This window comes from Corvus hawaiiensis, chromosome Z (assembly GCF_020740725.1).
Source record: "Corvus hawaiiensis isolate bCorHaw1 chromosome Z, bCorHaw1.pri.cur, whole genome shotgun sequence".
NCBI classification, from domain to species: Eukaryota; Metazoa; Chordata; class Aves; order Passeriformes; family Corvidae; genus Corvus; species Corvus hawaiiensis.
Genome location: NC_063255.1, coordinates 24,852,611 through 24,871,064, shown reverse-complemented (window position 1 = coordinate 24,871,064; position 18,454 = coordinate 24,852,611). Strand labels below are relative to the sequence as shown.

Here is an 18,454-nt window from a genome sequence, read left to right as displayed (position 1 = left end):
GCTTAGAATAATTCCTTGAGCACAACCCTTTGTTCTGGAGCTCCTGACCTCTCAGCCCGCCCAAGCCCGCCACCGCTTCCCGTGTCGCAGCTGGGTGCGGGGGCTGCTGGCTGCGCTCTTTGTCCCGCGGGGGCGGCGGGCGCTGGCCCCCGCCTTCTCCTCCCCTTCCTTCCCCTCGGCGCGCAGCCCCCTCGCGGCACTGGAGCGGCGCGGCAGGAGGAAGTCCCGGAGCGGCCCTTCGCCGGCCCCAGCCTTCTGTGGGCTGCGTTCGCCAGCCCCGCGCTGCCCGCACGCACGGACGGACGGACGGACGGACGGACGGACGGAGGGCCTGCGGGCGGGACGCGCGGCCATGCAGCCCCGGGCGCTGTTGTGCGCCCTGGCGCTGCTCTGCTGCCCGGCGCTTGCCGCCGCGCCCCGGCCAGGTGGGTCCGCGGGCAGGCGGGGCCGGGCACGAGCCCCGGGGGGCCGGCGTGTTCCGGGAACGGGGGGAATAAACAAAAAGCGCCCTAGCGCACAGCACCGTGTGCCTGCACGTAGCCGGGTCGGGGGCCTCCCGCTTGGGATTTTCAGTGCGAGCTCGGGCCGAGTTTTCTTCGGCGTTGTTACACGCGGCTCTTTGTGCTCATGGCAGCGGTGGCGAAAGGCTGGTGGTGGTGGTGAAGTGGAGTGACGCCGTAGCTAAGGAGGCGGGCAGGCAGCAGCAGGTGATGGTGGAAAGAAGGGACCAGACTGGCGAGACTTGCTGGTGGATTCTCTTAAAAAACTAGCATTGCCTTTCATTAACAACTTAAGAAGAGGGAGTGCCAGCTGAATTTCTAGGCGGTGCAAATTTCGGAAGACCTGCCAGCACAAAAGTTCAGAATATCCACCCCAAGTAGATGACTTTCAGGGTTATTCACTAATAGCATCATCAGTACCCTAACTGGTGAGCCCATGGATCCGTCCAGCTCAGAGCTTGTTAGACAATGGAGATTCTGAGAGGAGGAAGGTGAGAGAAGACAGGCATGCACATAACCTCACAGTTTATAGTAGAGGTACAGCAGTATGAAGAGCTATGCATTTAGAGATTAGCAAAGGGCTTTTTCTTATTACTATTTTGCTTGGTTCAGTTTGAGATTTCTTTCAATCAGCTAGTGGTGGTAGTGCTGCTGTAGAAATAACTTAGTCCCATGAGACGGCCTGCAGTAAAGCTCAGGTCCCACGTATGTAAAAGGGCTGATTAGGGGAGCAGATAAGAGGAAACTTCAGAGCATAGCACACGTTTACTACTGAGCTAAACTGAAAGGGGATAGACCTAGTGTTTATCCTGGGAGGGAAGCATCAGGGAGGACAAATAATTCTTGCTAGACAACATTTTGGCACAAGGACAAGTTGGAATGAAGCTGTCAAAATCATGTTTATATGGGAAGCCTAAGGAAAATATCTTTTAAAAAGAAGGGAGTGGTGGTGTGAAAGATAAACTATACATGTTAATGATAGGAAAAGGATTGCACTGTTGGGCGCTATTCTTCCAGTTACTTGATGCACAACAGAACTAATAAAACCTGATCATCTGAATATATCTTCTGCCCTTCTTGTGCTCACTCTCATTGTAAGAATATAATTTCCCCACTGTTGTAGATACCTTCCCTGTTTTTACCACAATGTGCTTAATTCCTGTTGCCCTGCATTGTTGTATCCTGAGGTCTGCTCTGCCCTTGGACCTGCAGCTTCTCTCCTGCTTTTCCCCCCTCCACCAGTATGCACAGTTACCACCACATTACTGACCTGTGCTGTTCCTGTGGGCGGGTTAAAAAGCCCTAGTTTGGCAGTAGGTTGATTTTAAGTGTTTGCAGATTATCTGACCAGGTGCTGCTGAGGTGCCTAAGGTCTGAACTTGCATGGACTTCTCTGCCTTGGGACACTGCTGGCAAGATAGAGGGATGTCACTGTTTGAAGCCAGCACATGTAGTTAAAGTGTTGAGAAAGGAAAGTAAAAAGTTGCAAGAAAACAATACTTCTGGAAAATGTGTTCAGGTTGCTACTACATCAGTTGTGTGATCTAATAATGAATTCTGTATAAATGGAGATGTGGACTCATAACCAATTCAGTGTTTATTTTTATAAAAGCAAGTAACTGTCATTACTCCTACAAGATTGTGTCTTATTTTGTTGATTAATGTGTCTGGCATGCACTTCACAGTCTGCCTTCAAGTGTCTAATTTTGGGCCACTGAGTAATTTAGCTTCTAGATGCTTATCGCTTTGGGTTATACACAGGAGAGATAAAAGAAACCTTTTTGTTATAAGCTAGTATACAGCTGTCACCAGTAATGCCCAGAAATCAGTATTAATTGTTGTCCAGCAGCGCATAGGAACATATTTAACCGGCTTGTGTAGGAGCCTATTCTTTAGTCTCTCACATCAAAGATATCCCTTGGGATATGAAGTCTGCTCGTTTGTAACATCTTGTCCATATTTATATACCTACAGAAATATTTTTCAAGTTTCTTCTGGAGCTCAAGAGTGCTTTGTAAGATTGGGGTTTTTTTGCTCTGTATTTTTGCTCTGTAATTCTTCCACAGAATAGTATGCAGAGTAGTTCCTTGCATATGAAAGTAGACATGAAAAGAAATTACAACATATCTCTGTATTTTAAAAAAACCCCGAAACTTTGGAGTAAGCAGAATACGTGTATTCTGATTGTGAGATGAACAATATCTATAGTTCTTGATGGAAAACAGCAGAGTGTAGATTGTTAAAATTAGACAATCACAAACGTACTGAGCTTTCTACATAATTCCTCTATGTCCTTGTTGGAGAATTGATGCAAAAACCACAGGCAATAAAAGAACATTCTGGGCAACTTGAATGTTGTGCTGATTCTATGTAATTTTGCCTTTTGAAGTACTTGTTGGAGGCAAAGAAAAGACTTTCTGCATGTCATTTAGTGTCCTGACTGCACACACCACAAGGATAAAACCTCAATGCTTTATCCTGCTCTTTCTTTGTTCATAGTTTACTCATCTTACTCTTTCATACATGTTTAAATTTTGTAGGTATTTCGATAGAGCTGTTACTCTCACTGCTGACATGACAGAGTTACTATTAGTCATAAAAATAGAAATCCACCAAGCTTGATTACTTCTGGACTGGATGACAGCCTAGAAAAATAAGATGACCCTTTGAACACTTATAATCATTATACAATCTTTACCTCTCTTTTCCTAACATTATTTGAATTATTAAAAAATAAGGAAGCTGTGGTGAATAAGTAGATACAGATATCATTTATATCATGTGATATCTGTAGCTTGAAAACAGTTAGAAGGAATTGTTTCACAGATTCTGGTATAGTTGTAGTTATTTAACAGTACATTCAAAATCTTTTCTGTAGACCTGCTGTATATTGGCAGTCTTGTACTAACCCATTTTAAAGGTAATGTCTGTTTCCCGTACTGACCTTTTTGTTTGTTGTGAAGGTTCATGAAGATCTTTTGAAAAAATATGACATAATTTCATCCTGTTCTCTTCTGTGAATAAATCTCTTTTATCTTCAGCTTTGTAGTATAAGTACTGACACAAAAGGAATGAAAAGTCTCAGGACAGTATCTATCTTCCTGTCTGTTTCAGAAAGTATGGAGTGCACACTGTTTTTCCTGGAATTACACAGACACTGTGTTATACCAGCAGCTTGGTAAAGGATAAGAACCAATACGTGGCTGTCAAGCTTTCAAATTAAATTTAGTTTCATCAAGAAAGTTTAGATCACCATGTGTTGTATTATCAAGTGGAACAGAAATATCAAGTGTGGTGCCTCATTACATTTTTCCACAAAGCTGGCTTTCAAGTAGTACCTCGTGTCATCTAAGTTAAAGATGGGGACATGGACTGCATACAGGAGTCAGCATGTGTCACAGTGATCGCTATCTTCAGCCTGGCCAGCACCTGTGGTGTGCGGCAGGAGTAGGGAGCAGCTGAAGGCTCGAGGCTTTAAAGCTGCTCCTCTGGAGTTCAGCTCTGCCCAGGGGAGCTGAAGCTCCAGGTGCTGCGGCTGTCAGCAGCCCTGATGAGGGAGAGGATAGAAAGTTGCGGGGAGGCTTGCCTTTGGATACAGTTTCAGGTTTATTGCCCGAGGGGAGTCCAAAGAGCACAAGCACCGATCAGATCTGTGCAACAACTTATAAAGGGAGGTGTTACAACGGGGATGACCTGACAGGGGACCAATAGGGGTCTTTGGGGGAGAGATATGGACAGGGATAGACATTTACGTGGACCAATAGTCTTGAGGGGTGGAGGGAAAGGGGTCACATGCCCCAATGGGGCATCCAGGTTTAGGGGATTTCCAAGAGGGGAGGTATCCGAGGGGGGTATATCTCAGGGGATTGACAGGGACCATAGAAGGGTAATTAGGGAGGGCTCGGGTGACAGACACAGAACAGTCCAGAACTCCAGAAGGGGTTTGGGTGGTTGATAGGGAAGGTGCCAGAACAAGGGGAGGGGATAACCATTTTTGGGAGCACCGGGGGAGCGTCTTGGATCTGGGACAGACCAACTGGGAGTAGAAGTGGGGAGGGTAGGGGACGAACCATTAGGGTATAAAGAACATACAAAAATACGATAAAAACATCGCATCACCACATCTCCCCCTTAAAAAATTTAGAAATTGTTTTCTTGTTCACATAACCAGTCTGGTGGAGCCACTGCTGCTTCTTCAGTAACTTCTGTGTGGTTGACTTGAGGGAGTGCAGTGGTGGTGACAGAAAAGCAAAATCTCTTTAACAAACTGAATAGAAACAAAACTAATAGAGTAATGAAGATAACAAGATCAAAAATCATTCATGAGAAAATCAAACCATAAACATGAAAACTCAGGGACAAACAGGGATCTGGGGAAATCTTGGGGTTGGTGACGCTGCTGCCTCCTCCCAGTGCACACATCCACCTGGGGGCCTGGGGGTCTCACTGGATGTTTTGGGGTATATGGTTTCACCCACTTTTGTGGGATCCACCTCACTCCTAGGGGTGTGGATACGCAGGAGTACCCATGACCCCATGTGACCAGCTTGTATGGCCCCTCAACCTCACCGCTCTCCGGATCTCTTATAAGGACTGGCGGATGTTCACACAGAGGGTAGTTGCTGTGTGGGCCGAAGTGTCTTGCCACTGGCGGGTTCATGTTTGTAGAAGAGCAGTTTAGAAAACTGATCACAAAGAGAGCTTTGCTTAGCCGATCCTGTGGGGAAAGCTCTCTACTGCTTGCCCACTGGTGCCTCAAGGTGATCTTGAGAGTTTGGTGGGCCCACTCAATCACCACTTGAGCAGTTGGGGAGTAAGGGATGCCCTTCTTATGTCTTACTCCCCAGTCGTCCAGGAACTCCTTAAAGGCCTCGGATCTATATGCGGGGCCATTATCTGTTTTGATTTCCTTGGGGACCCCCAAGATTGCAAATGCCTGGAGAAGGTGTTTCCTGGCGTGTTCAGCCTTTTCTCCTGCGTGGGCAGAGGCGTAGACTGCTCCGGAAAAGGTATCTATACTTACATGTACATACTTTAGTTGGCCAAATTTGGGAAAGTGCGTGACATCAGTCTGCCACACTTCACAGCTAGCCAACCCTCTGGGGTTCACCCCAGTGCCTAAAGAGGGGAGGCCCGACCACTGGCAATGTGGGCACATATCCACGATGGCTTTTGCTTGACTACGCATCAGGTGGAACTGACGGACCAGCCCCAGCACATTTTGGTGGAACATTTGATGGCTCAGTTTTGCCTGCTCGAAAACTTTTGGCATCCTGGCCATCTCCGCGGGGGCAGCAAGGACATCCACTCTCTCACTGCCCTCGGCTATTGGGCCTGGCAGGTCCGTGTGCGACCTCACGTGCATTACAAAGAATGGGTGCTCTCGGTGGGAGACAAGATATACCAATTTCGAGAGCAACCAGAAGAGATGTTCATTTGAAACCTCTTTCAGAATAGCATTTTCTGCTTTCACTACCACTCCTGCGACATAAGCCGAATCTGTGACCAGATTGAATGGTTCAGGGAAACTCTCAAAGGCTCTGATGACAGCGACCAACTCAGCAATTTGAGGGGAACCCTCAACGTAATCAATAGCTGCCTCCCACTGCTGAGTTTGAGGATCCTTCCAGGTCATCACTGACCTATTGGATGCTCTGGACACATCTGTAAAAATTGTCACCGCTTCTAGAGGTTGCCTGCTTCTGATGCCTTTTGGGAACAGAACAAACTGTTCCTGGAATAATTTATGAGTAGGAGCATGGACTGAAATCTGTCCCGTGTAGCTATCTAAAGCTATCTAAAGAGTTCCATTCTCAGCCAGTAGCTGCTCAAACATCTCTTTGGTCAGTGTTCCGGTTTGGCCAAATCTAGAAGTATATCCTTTGACAGAAGGCACAACCACCCCTCCCCCACCAGGTTTGGGAAAAAATAAATTTTCTTCGAAGGAAAGTGAAGGAGATAAAACTATTTATTTAGCAAACACACGGGAAAGGAAAATAATGCTAAATAATAAAACCTTTCGCTGTGGAGGAAAAACCTGGGAAAGTGTTAGAGTCCTCCCTTTGGTCTTCTCAGAGCTGGGGCTTGGGCCAGGGCCAGGCCCTCTGTGCCCGGTGGAAAGTCCTCCCCATGTGCTCTGATGTTAAAGCAATCAAGCAGTCCAGTAGAAAAGGGAGAAAATCCGAAATTCCAGGGAAGGAAAAATTCAGCTCTCAGTCTCTCTCTGGAGAACAAAGCAGCTGAGCCACTGGCCAAAAAAAACCTGTTCTGGGCGCAGCAAGCTGGGTGCTTCCTCCCTCCCCTGCCATAGCTGGGAAACAAAACTATCTCTGTGACCTTGAACAAGCTGCAAACTGCTTTGAAAAAGTTTTGCTCAGTTTTTTCCTTCCCCCTCTCAGGCTCAGTTTAGAGGCATAGAAAGGCACAAAAATTAATTTCTGGGCATAGGCAGCGATATGGGATACACATCATAAAGTGACACCAAGACAGTCAGTTTGGTGGAGGACAATTTGTCCTGCTCCAAACAGACCAGCAAGTGGATGCATGAAAAGTCACACCCAGCCAGTTCCCAAAGCCTCACTCGAGCCTTCCGAATTAACTGGGCCGTCAGTTCCTGGGCCTTAGTGATGGTTTTGGACCTTGTGTTGCTCAGAAACACCCACTCGAAGATTAGGAGAGGGTCTTTCTCGCCCCGGTCCCACTGGAATATGAGCCCATTGAGGTGGGGCAACTTTCCCATTACAATGAATTTGAAGGGCAGTTCCAATTTGCAACGATGCGCCTGCCTCTCATGCATCTTAACCTCTACCTTTTCCAAGGAAGCCCTTGCCTCTGAGGTCAAGGTCCTAGGAGAACTCAGCTCCTCTTTCCCTTTCAAAAAATTGAAAAGAGTCACTAGGTCTTTGGTGGTAATCCCTACCCAGGGCCTGATCCATGCTAAAGTGCCACACAGTGAGTGGAGGTCCGGCAATGTTTGGGGATCACTTTTAATGGCCAATTTTTGAGGAACAATGGTCCTCTTAGTGATCTCCAACCCCAAATATTTCTAAGGGGGCATCTTTTGAACTTTGTTTTCCTGGAGCATGAACCCAGCAGATGTCAAAACATTGACGACTTGGTCAAGGGTGTCCTGAAGTATATGGTTGTTGGGAGCGCACACTAACACATCATCCATATAGTGCAGGATGATGGCTTCCCTCATGGTGGCACGAATCGGGGATAGCAATGAGGCGATGTACCACCGGCAGATGGTAGGGGAGTTCTTCATGCCCTGGGGAAGAACTTGCCAGTGGTAGCGCTTCATTGGGGCTTCTCGGTTGGTGGTGGGAACCGTGAAGGCAAACCATGGAGCATCAGCAGGGTCCAGAGAAATTTTGAAAAAACAATCTTTGATATCGATAACAACCAGATTCCAATTTTGGGGGACCATTGCTGGGGAAGGCATCCCTGGTTGAAGGGGCCCCATGTCCACAATGACTTTGTTGATTTCCCGAAGGTTGTGGAGGAGTCGCCACTTGTCCTTCCCCGGCTTTTTGATGACAAAAACTGGAGAATTCCAAGGGCTGAAAGTTGGCTCGATGTTTCCTTGAGCCAACTGCTCCTCGATGAGTTCGGTGAGCGCCTTCAGTTTCTTTCCTTCTAGCGGCCACTGATCCACCAAAACAGGAAAAATCAGTTGTCCAATCTAGTTTTTGAGTGGGGTGCTCCGCAGTGGCCACAATTAAAAATCCCGAGGGGTTTTCGGGATCTCGAGTCTTACCCCCCATTGGGACATGGCGTCCCGCCCCCATAGGGGTGCCTGGTAATCAGTCACGAATGGGCATAGAGTAGCCAATTTCCCGTCCAGTCTCTAAATTTGTACAATGCTCTTTGATATTTATGCCAATTTTGTCCCTCCGATACCGTGGATTTTTCCTGCTACAGGTTGCAATTCCCAGTGTGACGGCCATTCCCCGCGGGGAATGATTGTGACATCTGCCCCCGTGCCCAGCAGGCCCTCCAAACAGATAGTGTCATTGCCTTGCCGGACATTACAGTATATAATTGGTTTACTTTTTCCCACCACTTCTGCCCAGTAGACATCTGGTGTCTTGCTGTCTACTGGGACTCCCAATGGTATGGGGATAGCCTGGGCAATGACTTGCTCCTTGGCCAGGTAGAAGGGTGGGTTAATACATCGTGCCACCAGCAGAAGGTGTGCCAGGTCATTCATGAGAATGGCCAGGCACACTTCTAGCTCTTGAGGTGTGTGCTTTGTGTCTCCGATGGCCATGTACTTACAGTGTTCCCCTGAAGGCACCAATCTTCCTTCCAGCAGTTCCACTGTAACTACCGTCCATTGATCTGATCGCCACAGGTGGTCCGTTGCAGTCTTCAGAGACAGCGATGGTTGAGGGTGCCAGGTTTTGCTGGGATCCCTTGCTGTGGAGGGAAACCCTGTACAAGAGTCACATCCGATATTGAGGTCACATCTGGTGAGAGTTTCTGTCTTTAATTTCTCCCCACTCCCTGCAGTTCCTGCCTCATTTCTATCATCACGCGAGGCAGGACTAGGCTGTGCACCTAGGTTTTTTTTGGTGCAGCCCCAGGTGCCAATGTCATTGGCGCTCTTCCCCCCCCCTTTCCCTTGCTGCATCTGTTGCCCTTTTGGGGTAGAACTTAGCAATGTGCCCCACCCCCAACAATAAAAACAGACGATGTCCCCTCTCAGTCTCTGCGATGTCGGTGTTTGTGCTGGAGCTTGTGGATGGACCGCCATGGCTGTTGGTGGAACAGGCCGCTGAGGTGGTGGTCTGGCGTCCATTGTGGAGGCCTTCTTCATACAGGCCTCCACAAGCGCAGGGAGCGTTGGCTCAGGGTAGACTAGCAACCTGGCGATCACTGTCTTGCATGCTTCGTTGGTGTTCTCTTTGGCTACTCTGAGGATGATCGTTGGGTGCATGGCTTGGTTCTCCACTTGTCTCTCCGCCTGCGCTCTTATCTTGTCCGCAAACTCAATGAATGATTCGTTAGGGGCTTGTCTAATATTCAAATAACTCTTGGGGGCTTCTGGGGTAGGTGTGGGAAGGGAAAGGAAAGCCTTTCCGCTGCCACCATGATTTTTTCTAGGGCAGCCTTGGGTAAAACCCGGGCCTGCTCCTTAGGCTCTTTGTAGTCCTCCTCACCACACAGGTGGTCTAATGGAAGAGCCAATTCATCGGCATCAACAGCCATACTTCGGTCTCTCCAAAGGTCCAGAAGGAGTGCCTGCAAGGACCACTTCCATGCCTGCTCCCACAGCATGTATTCAGTGGGGGTCAGCAGGCATGCAAACAGGTCCTTGATGTCCCAAGGGACTAGGTCATTGGAGTAAAAGGTGGCCTTAAGAAGCCCTTTAAAATACTCACTTTTCCTCCCAAACTCTTTCTGGGCCTTGCAGAGCTCTTTTTTGCTTCAGTAGGAGAAGGGCCTCCATTCCCGAAGGCCTCCCCCTGCCCCACCAAATGAAACTGGTGCGGCATGGTAGACTACTCCCGGTTCTGGGTTCTGGGCCCCAGGCCTGCTGCATCCAGTCTCAGTAGTGTGGGAACCGGATGTCGGGGCGTGGGAACAGGAAGTCAGAAGCAGGGAGGTGGGGTCAGTGGAGAAGGGGGAGGGAACAGGGGAAAAGAACCAGGGCAGGACCAGCTTCCGCCCCGAAAAAGGCGGATTGGTCCTGGAGCACTTCCCACAAGGGAGGAGGGAGGGGCTCAGGGTCCTGGGAAAAGGGGTGTGGTGAAGGGCAGAGAGGGAGTTCCGGGGAAGTGGAGGCAGGGGAGGAGTTAGAAAGAAGGGAATTTTGGGAAAAAGAAGCACAAGGTGGGGCCTGACCCTGCAGTCCCCTCCATCTTGTGTCCTTCGGGGGCCATTTTGTAGATTGGGGAGGGAACAGACTGAAGGGTTAGGGAATGGATAGGGAGACGGGAAAGGGGTCCAGGAGCACCAGGATGGGCGAGGGGAAGGATAGGGAGATGGGTGCGAAGGTTGGGAAGAACGAGGGTAACACGGGGAGGGACAAGGGGAATAACTTGAATCAGGGGTGGAGGAATCGGTACTGGGGATACTGAACCAAACAGACTTTGGAGATGGAACTGGGGTAGAGGGCTTAAGGATAGAAGTCCTGGCCGGCAGGCCCTGCCAACCAAGACCAGGGGGCTGGGGGGTTTGTGAGGAGCCAGGGAGACTACAGTCTTGACTACTCTGTGCTTTGTGGGTTGCTCCTCGGGGACCACCCAGAGAGGGACTAAGGGAAGGGGTAGAAGGGTTAGGGAGAACTGGGGACAAATCAGATGGCTCTCCTTCCATTATGAACTGCTCCATAATTGTGCTTCAAATTAAAATATAAAGAGAGATAAATTTGGGTACCTGGGTGTCCCCCTCATTAGTTTTTTGTGTGAGCGTCGCCCCCACCAAGTTCCAAAATGGGAGCGAGGTCACATACCCTGGGGACACCCTAGAGTAATAGAAGAAGAGCCACCTTACAAACGGTTTTAACTTTCCCTTTTCAAACTTTTTCCCCCCTGCCTCAAGGAGACCCACAACTTGGAAATAAACTCCCTGCTGCTGTGCCGACAAACATGCACCCATGACTGAAAACTTAAAAACTTGGGGGCCAACCACTCACAACTAAAAAGTATCGGCAACAGCACCTACCCCTACCCACAGCAAAACACAAACTTAAAAGAACGTAAAAGGGTCCAGGAGTACTCAGGGGTACACACTCTCACCCCTCCACACAATCACTATGGCCCCACTTGGGTCCCTTGGCCAACAGGGATACTCACCACAAGCTCCAGGAGACAAGGGTACTACAAGTAGGGTCCCTGGACATGATCCCTCCGGCGCTGAGGGACTACCGTGTCCATCTCCGGGAGCGCCACCTGACAAAAGTGGGTCTGCTCCTACCGGGGTGCTGACGCACCAAACAGATGTAGAAAACAATCCTCTGCATGGGGTCTCGGACCCTCGGAGAGGCCCCACATTGGGCGCCAGCTGTCGCAGTGACCGCTATCTTCAGCCTGGCCAGCACCTGTGGTGTGCGGCAGGAGTAGGGAGCAGCTGAAGGCTCGAGGCTTTAAAGCTGCTCCTCTGGAGTTCAGCTCTGCCCAGGGGAGCTGAAGCTCCAGGTGCTGCGGCTGTCAGCAGCCCTGATGAGGGAGAGGATAGAAAGTTGCGGGGAGGCTTGCCTTTGGATACAGTTTCAGGTTTATTGCCCGAGGGGAGTCCAAAGAGCACAAGCACCGATCAGATCTGTGCAACAACTTATAAAGGGAGGTGTTACAACGGGGATGACCTGACAGGGGACCAATAGGGGTCTTTGGGGGAGAGATATGGACAGGGATAGACATTTACGTGGACCAATAGTCTTGAGGGGTGGAGGGAAAGGGGTCACATGCCCCAATGGGGCATCCAGGTTTAGGGGATTTCCAAGAGGGGAGGTATCCGAGGGGGGTATATCTCAGGGGATTGACAGGGACCATAGAAGGGTAATTAGGGAGGGCTCGGGTGACAGACACAGAACAGTCCAGAACTCCAGAAGGGGTTTGGGTGGTTGATAGGGAAGGTGCCAGAACAAGGGGAGGGGATAACCATTTTTGGGAGCACCGGGGGAGCGTCTTGGATCTGGGACAGACCAACTGGGAGTAGAAGTGGGGAGGGTAGGGACAAACCATTAGGGTACAAAGAACATACAAAAATACGATAAAAACATTGCATCACCACAAGCATGGAGGTGATGTTGACAGAATGAAGGTTGAGTTCAACTCTGAACTTAGAAAGTCTCTGCTTACACAAAGAACACCTAGTTGTCACCAGAGTATTATGCCAGAGAATTTTAACTGAACTTAAATTACTTATAAAATTTTTTGTTCCAATTTACTGTAATAGGATGCTATTTTTAGAAAATTTTTATAATGGAGTAAAAGTGACTCTAATCCTTTCATCTGATAAAGATGTAAATAAGACGTCTCCAAGAATTCAGGATATAATTAGCATTATCAGCAGTGTTCAATTAATTGTAAGCAATAGCTAAGACAAAGGCTGGTAGTTAGTAAAAGGCACCTGACCCAATCATAGCATATTTTTCTTGTAGCCTATTTTTATACTGTTCTCAGTTAGGAATTAGTAATGAGAAGTGGTCAGGTTATCACCCAGGGCATCCATGCTAAGTGACTTGACCTCAGTCATTAAGGGTCAGTGGCTCTTACTGAGTTGGATTGCTAGTTCTCTAAAGCGTGAAACTGTAGCACAGCTCAGGTCCTTCAAAGTTCAGGGACACTGGGATGAGAGAGGTGCTGGTGCCTCAGTTACCATGTCATGCAGTGATAATCTTGGCAACACAAGTACCTAATGCCAGGCTTTACCTTCCCTCTCTTCAAGTCTGTTTATATCTGTGTTCCCAAAAACATACCTTCCTCACATGAAACCATGTCACCTCTTTGTTTGGTTCTCCACACTGTTCTTCAGTGATGGAGAAAGCAAAAAGAACATGTAGACCTTTGGGGGACTAAAATCATCACTGTCTTCTCTTTCAATTATTTTCTGGTTTAGAAATACATATTCTTAGCATTCAAAGTCTTTAATTCATAAAACTTTTGTGTTGGAGATACAATAAGTACAGTTAACAGATTTTTTCTTCACTTTTACTGTTGTCTTTACCATGGAGACAAGCTTCTGGGCATAAGAAATCACGGGGATTCTTTTCATTCAAGTATAGTTATAATCCTCCCAAAAGAGATGAAGACCAGTGGTGTCATTTGTGACACTTCTATTGCAATGATCATTAAATACAGAAAATCTCCTAACTCCGATGTCAGCCACAGGCTGAAGTTAGAGGTGTTGTACAAGAGGACTTGTGCTGCAACTTAACCACCAAACTAGGAGCTGACTCTTTGAGCCATCCAACTGCTTGGACTAAACTTCTAAAGAAGTGTTAAAGATTAAGGCTCTATAGTTCTGCCTGTTGTTCATGTTCTCTTTAAAAAAACAGAGTAGACCCTTGTATAAATGCGTTTAGTGCCTTCTGTGCAAACACTGAATCTCTGTGTGTGCTTCTGTAATTTCTGCTTCAAACTAAATCATTCCTACTACAGTCTGTGTAACAAGCTCCCAGGCTGAGATTCTCATCCAGCATCTTTTGTTTTCTGACCGGCAGAGGTTGCAGTCTAGTCACTTTGCATATGAAAACTATTCTCTCAAACACTTCCCTTGTTTTGTCTCTCTGCCCCTAGAATGCTGCTGTGGCACAGCATGGTACATAAAGCACAGCAGCTTTAAAAAAAAATCACCAAATTGCCTTACCAGTCCTCTAATCTCCTCCCATATTCAAGTCTGAATTTCACAAAAATCCATGCTAGGTAGGGCCCCTCTCTCACTGCCTGTGCACAAAGGGAGGTAACTGGCTGCTTAAAGCTGCAGCCACTCCTCTCTTTGCCGTCTGCTTCCTTCAGAGGCTTTGGTTAAAAAAATTGGTTTCAGTTACTATAGAACAAATAATTGCTTCCAGCAAGCAGCACCTTACACAGGTGAATAATTCCCATGTACTTTCAGCTCATAGATCTGAGCTAAGACACCCTCATTTTTATTTTAATTGTCTAGGATCCAACAAAGGACCAATTGCACAGCCAAAGAGGTGACCAATTATTTGAGTTGTTGTAACTTTCTCACTTCTGTCTACCCACAGCACACTTGAATTATCCTATGCCAAAGCAGATTGGCAAAACTGAAAATGACAGTCTTAAAAATATTTCTCCATACAAACATCTGTGGCTACCTCTCTGTTACAAGCAAAAGTTTGATCCACATCTACCTTGAAAACTGCATGCAGACTTCTGCCATCTCTCTTGATGGGAGCCTTAGGGTTAAGTAAGATGTCTCCAGAGCACACAGAAATATTTCAAAACCATGATGTTCTAATTGCACTTTTACTTTTTGTGATTTTGGCGATGAGTACTTCTAGTGGGAATTTTGTGTATGAGTACTAGTATTTATGCCAGCATCTCATTTCTTACAAAATGTGTGAAGGGTCTGGCCTAGACAGTTCAAGGGTGGCAAATTTCCTGTTGTGTTTGTGTTAAAGTTGCCTAAAGGGAGCATAGATTAGATTGGATCCTTATGTATAGCTAGAATCACTACTAATAAAAGCTTTCAAGCTAAGAGATAGGAGACAAAGGAGGACATCTTACCCAAATTTGTAGCAGGAGGAGCTAAAATAAAATGGCTGATCTGTGGGCAACCTGTGCTTTGAATCAGAAATTAACCTTATTACTTTGTTTACCTAAAGTAATCTTAGTTTTCCTTCTTGAAAGATGTTTTCACTTCTCCATACCATCTAAATATTGGCTTATTAATCTTAATACTTTCTTACTTTTCAGGCTTTCCAAATAACAGCAGCATACCAGGCATCAGAAGTTTTTCCACGTTTTTTTCTCCCAGTGAGCGGGATGATCTTATACCTGTTGATGGTGATACTGAAAATGACTTGGAAGTTGGACCAGGAGCCACCAATCAGACTGGATCATTCCTACGTGGGCAGCGAATGATGTCAGTTCAAACAGCAAAATACCTCACTAGTCCGTGGCTGACACGTTTTGTTCCTTCAGTTTACACTGTAGTGCTTGTGCTGAGTCTTCCTCTGAACATTACAGCGATACTTGTGTTTCTGAAAAAGATGAAAATTGAAAAGCCAGCTGTAATATACATGCTGAATTTGGCCCTTGCAGATGTTCTGTTTGTTAGTGTGCTTCCATTTAAGATTGTTTATCACTTTTCTGGAAATGACTGGGTTTTTGGGCCTCAGATGTGCCGTTTCATCACTGCTGCCTTCTTTTGCAACATGTACTGCTCAATAATGCTTATGACGAGTATAAGCTTTGATCGCTTCTTAGCAGTGGTGTACCCCATGCAGTCCCTGGGGTGGCGTACGCTAACTCGTGCCTCACTGGTTTGTTTCATCATATGGCTTGTAGCGATAACCGGGGTTATACCTTTTCTCCTAAGAGAGCAAACAATGGAAATACCCAAGTTAAATATAACTACTTGCCACGATGTGCTAAGAGAATCTGAACTTCACGGCTATTACCTTCACTTCTTCTCTGTCTTCTCTTCTGTGTTTTTCATAGTGCCATTCATAATTTCTACTGTTTGTTATGTGTGCATCATTCGCTGTCTTAGTTCTTCTACCATTGTTGCAAAGCAAAACAAGAAGACACGTGCCTTGCTCTTGTGTGTGGCTGTCTTTTCTGTTTTCGTTATTTGCTTTGGACCAACAAATGTTCTCCTCTTAATTCATTATATCCATTTTTCATATGACAACAGCTTAGAGTATCTCTACTTTGCCTATTTACTCTGTGTCTCTATCAGCAGCATTAGCTGCTGCATTGACCCCTTTATTTACTACTATGCTTCTTCTCAGTATCAGAGACAATTTTTCAGTCTCTTCAATTGTAAAAAGACTTTTGATCCTAACAGTAGTAACAGCAGTGGCCAGTTGATGTCTACCACTAGTAGTAGAAGGGCTACGTTGACTACTAATGTGAATAACAGTGTCTACAGGAAATTACTAGCAATGCATTGAGATAACGTGTCTGATACATGTTTAATTTTTACACAATTGCAGACAAAAAGAAGACTCTTATAGCCAAGAAATGCAAAACCTTTAACCAGGTTGTTGTATGATACATAGCTTCATGGATCTGTTATAGTAATGCACAATTCAAATTAAAATTCTGTTTGTGCGTGTGCATATAGGTATATATATATATGTATAGTATATGTAAATAGGTTAATGTAGAGGGGAAAAATAATTTCTAATAGTTGTTGAGTGTTTTTCAAATAAACTTTTTTCAGACAAATCCTTTGCTTTGTTCAGTTTATTGTAGAAATCCCATTTCAGTATTTTGAACTGTATCTATCAGGTTGAATAAATTCTTATATGTGGAACCACTCCATCCATCCAGTAGTTCCTGAAAAAAAAGTGAAAATATCTTTCCAGGCTTTTTATTTTTCACCTATTGTCATTATTTCTAGAATTATCTATAAACCTATTTTCTTAGCATTATTTTGTATCTCAGGACACTGAAATTGTTAATTTTATATTTTTATATATTCCACTTCAAAACAGTCTCTACGGTTTTCAGAATGTGAGGAATCAAAAACCAGCTATTGCTTGGTGCAATGTGTGACTTGGGAGAAAATTTCCAGCAACTGGAGCTAGCTTATCCTTTGGTGTTCCTACCATTAGTGTATGCTAGGCATCTTGGTTAGGAATGTGGTATTTTTGACAATTAGTTTCACAAAAAGTTGTCAGATTTTATTTCCCAATAAGTCAATGATTCTCCAAAAAATACATGGGGAAGGTATATTCATCATCTTGTTACGCAGTTTCCAAACATGCTTTCTTGCACATGATTAGTCATCATGCATATTTAGGACTTGAAAATATCCTTTATCCCTCCTAGCATGAACATTTTTCACATTTTACACTGTGTCCATATCTACTGAAATGGCTGTGGTGTTTAGCTAACCAATAGCTAACTTCATTCTGTGGAGCAGTCTTTTGCTACAAAGAACACTAAAGCAAAAACAACAGAAATTCAGTTTTAGATACAAGCATGTAGGTAATAGGACTGTACATGAAAATAGAAATCAAATTAAATAGGAATTTGTTTATAGCATTTGCCACAGAAATCTGCCAAGAGGTACAGCTGTCTTCAGTCCAGCATAAGTGATACAAGACCTAATATTTCTGCATATAGTGTGACAGTGAGAGACTTTCTAACCATGGCCTGTTGTTGGTTTGTGTCTGTTCCTTAATGGATTTAAGCATGATTAAGTATTGCATTATCAGGGGTTTCCCTAGATTTTTGTTCTCAAGGTTTTGCCATTTTCTAAATACATGAGTGATGAAAATATATCTATATGTAGTTGGCAAGCCTAAGATGCCACAAATGGACATACTCAAGTTACAGTCTCACTTTGTTTAATATCACATTAGGGATGGTCTTGTTTTTTAGCAAAATCCAGATCCATCTTGAAACTATGGACATCTGCTCCTCGCTTGTTGAAAAGAATTAGCTCTGTGCTTCCTATAGTTACAGACTGAAGGACTGCTTTTTAGCCCAGGTTCAGAGGAAAGCTATGAAGACGATCAGAGGGCTGGAGCACCTCTCCTGTGAGGACAGGCTGAGAGAGCTGGGGCTGTTCAGCCTGGAGAGGGCTCCAGGGTGACATTATTGCAGCCTTTCAGTACCTGAAGGAGGTTGGTAAGAAAGATGGGGAGACTTTTATCAGGACCTTCAGGGATAGGTTATGGGGTAATAGCTTTAAACTGAAGGAGGGTAGATTTAAATTAGATTTAGAAAGAAATTTACAGAGAGGTTGGTGAGGAACTGAAATGAGTTGTCCAGAGAAGTTGTGGATGCCCAGTCCTTGGAAGTGTTCAAGCCAAGGCTGGATGGGGCTCTGAGCAACATGGTCTAGTGGAAGGAATATCCGTCCACAGCAGGAGGTTGGAATCGGACGATTTGTAAGGTCCCTTCCAATCCAAGCCGTTCTGTGAATTGATGATTCTATGAACTGCTGAGCATGGCCATGCAGCAAAGCAGAATGTGGTAGATTTTTGAAGAAACTAAACCAGGAAAGTACTGCAATTTAGACTGACATATTTAAACTAACAGGAAAACCTAACCATACCTTCATGCTTACTGAACCTTGCACTGCTAGCTGGGAAAGAAAATAAACAGCTTGTTTCAGGGGAAGGAGGGAACATCCGACCAAGAGAAGTGAAACCATTGATGTGTATGCTGTTTTACCCATATCTTCTCCTCTTCAGTTTTTCCTTCATTTTTTTCCATGATGTTGGAGGTAAGGTGCATAATTTTCTATACGAAGCAAGCCAACAAGCTTGTGCTATATAATTTTTGGAGACAAGGATGTGC

At 45.7% G+C, this 18,454-nt stretch overlaps 1 protein-coding gene across 2 annotated transcripts; it reads left to right on the top strand.

Annotated features, from left to right (window-relative positions):
- Window positions 1-255: 255 nt before the first annotated feature.
- F2R (coagulation factor II thrombin receptor) lies at window positions 256-16,369 on the top strand. 2 transcript variants are annotated; one of them, XM_048292548.1, is made up of 2 exons: window positions 256-425; window positions 14,891-16,369. In XM_048292548.1, the coding sequence occupies exons 1-2, from the start codon at window positions 353-355 to the stop codon at window positions 16,090-16,092; spliced, it is 1,275 nt and encodes a 424-aa protein (XP_048148505.1). In that variant the 5' UTR covers window positions 256-352; the 3' UTR covers window positions 16,093-16,369. The 2 variants fall into 2 exon arrangements, with proteins under 2 accessions (XP_048148505.1, XP_048148507.1); XM_048292550.1 differs by lacking the exon at window positions 256-425 and adding an exon at window positions 8,024-8,113.
- The last annotated feature ends 2,085 nt before the right edge of the window (window positions 16,370-18,454 follow it).

Excerpts from the sequence above, each read along its gene's own strand:
- F2R (XM_048292548.1), top strand. The coding sequence starts at position 353 with ATGCAGCCCCGGGCGCTGTTGTGCGCCCTGGCGCTGCTCTGCTGCCCG. Across the intron at positions 426-14,890 it reads TGCCGCCGCGCCCCGGCCAG|GCTTTCCAAATAACAGCAGC; the intron begins GTGGGTCCGCGG and ends CTTACTTTTCAG.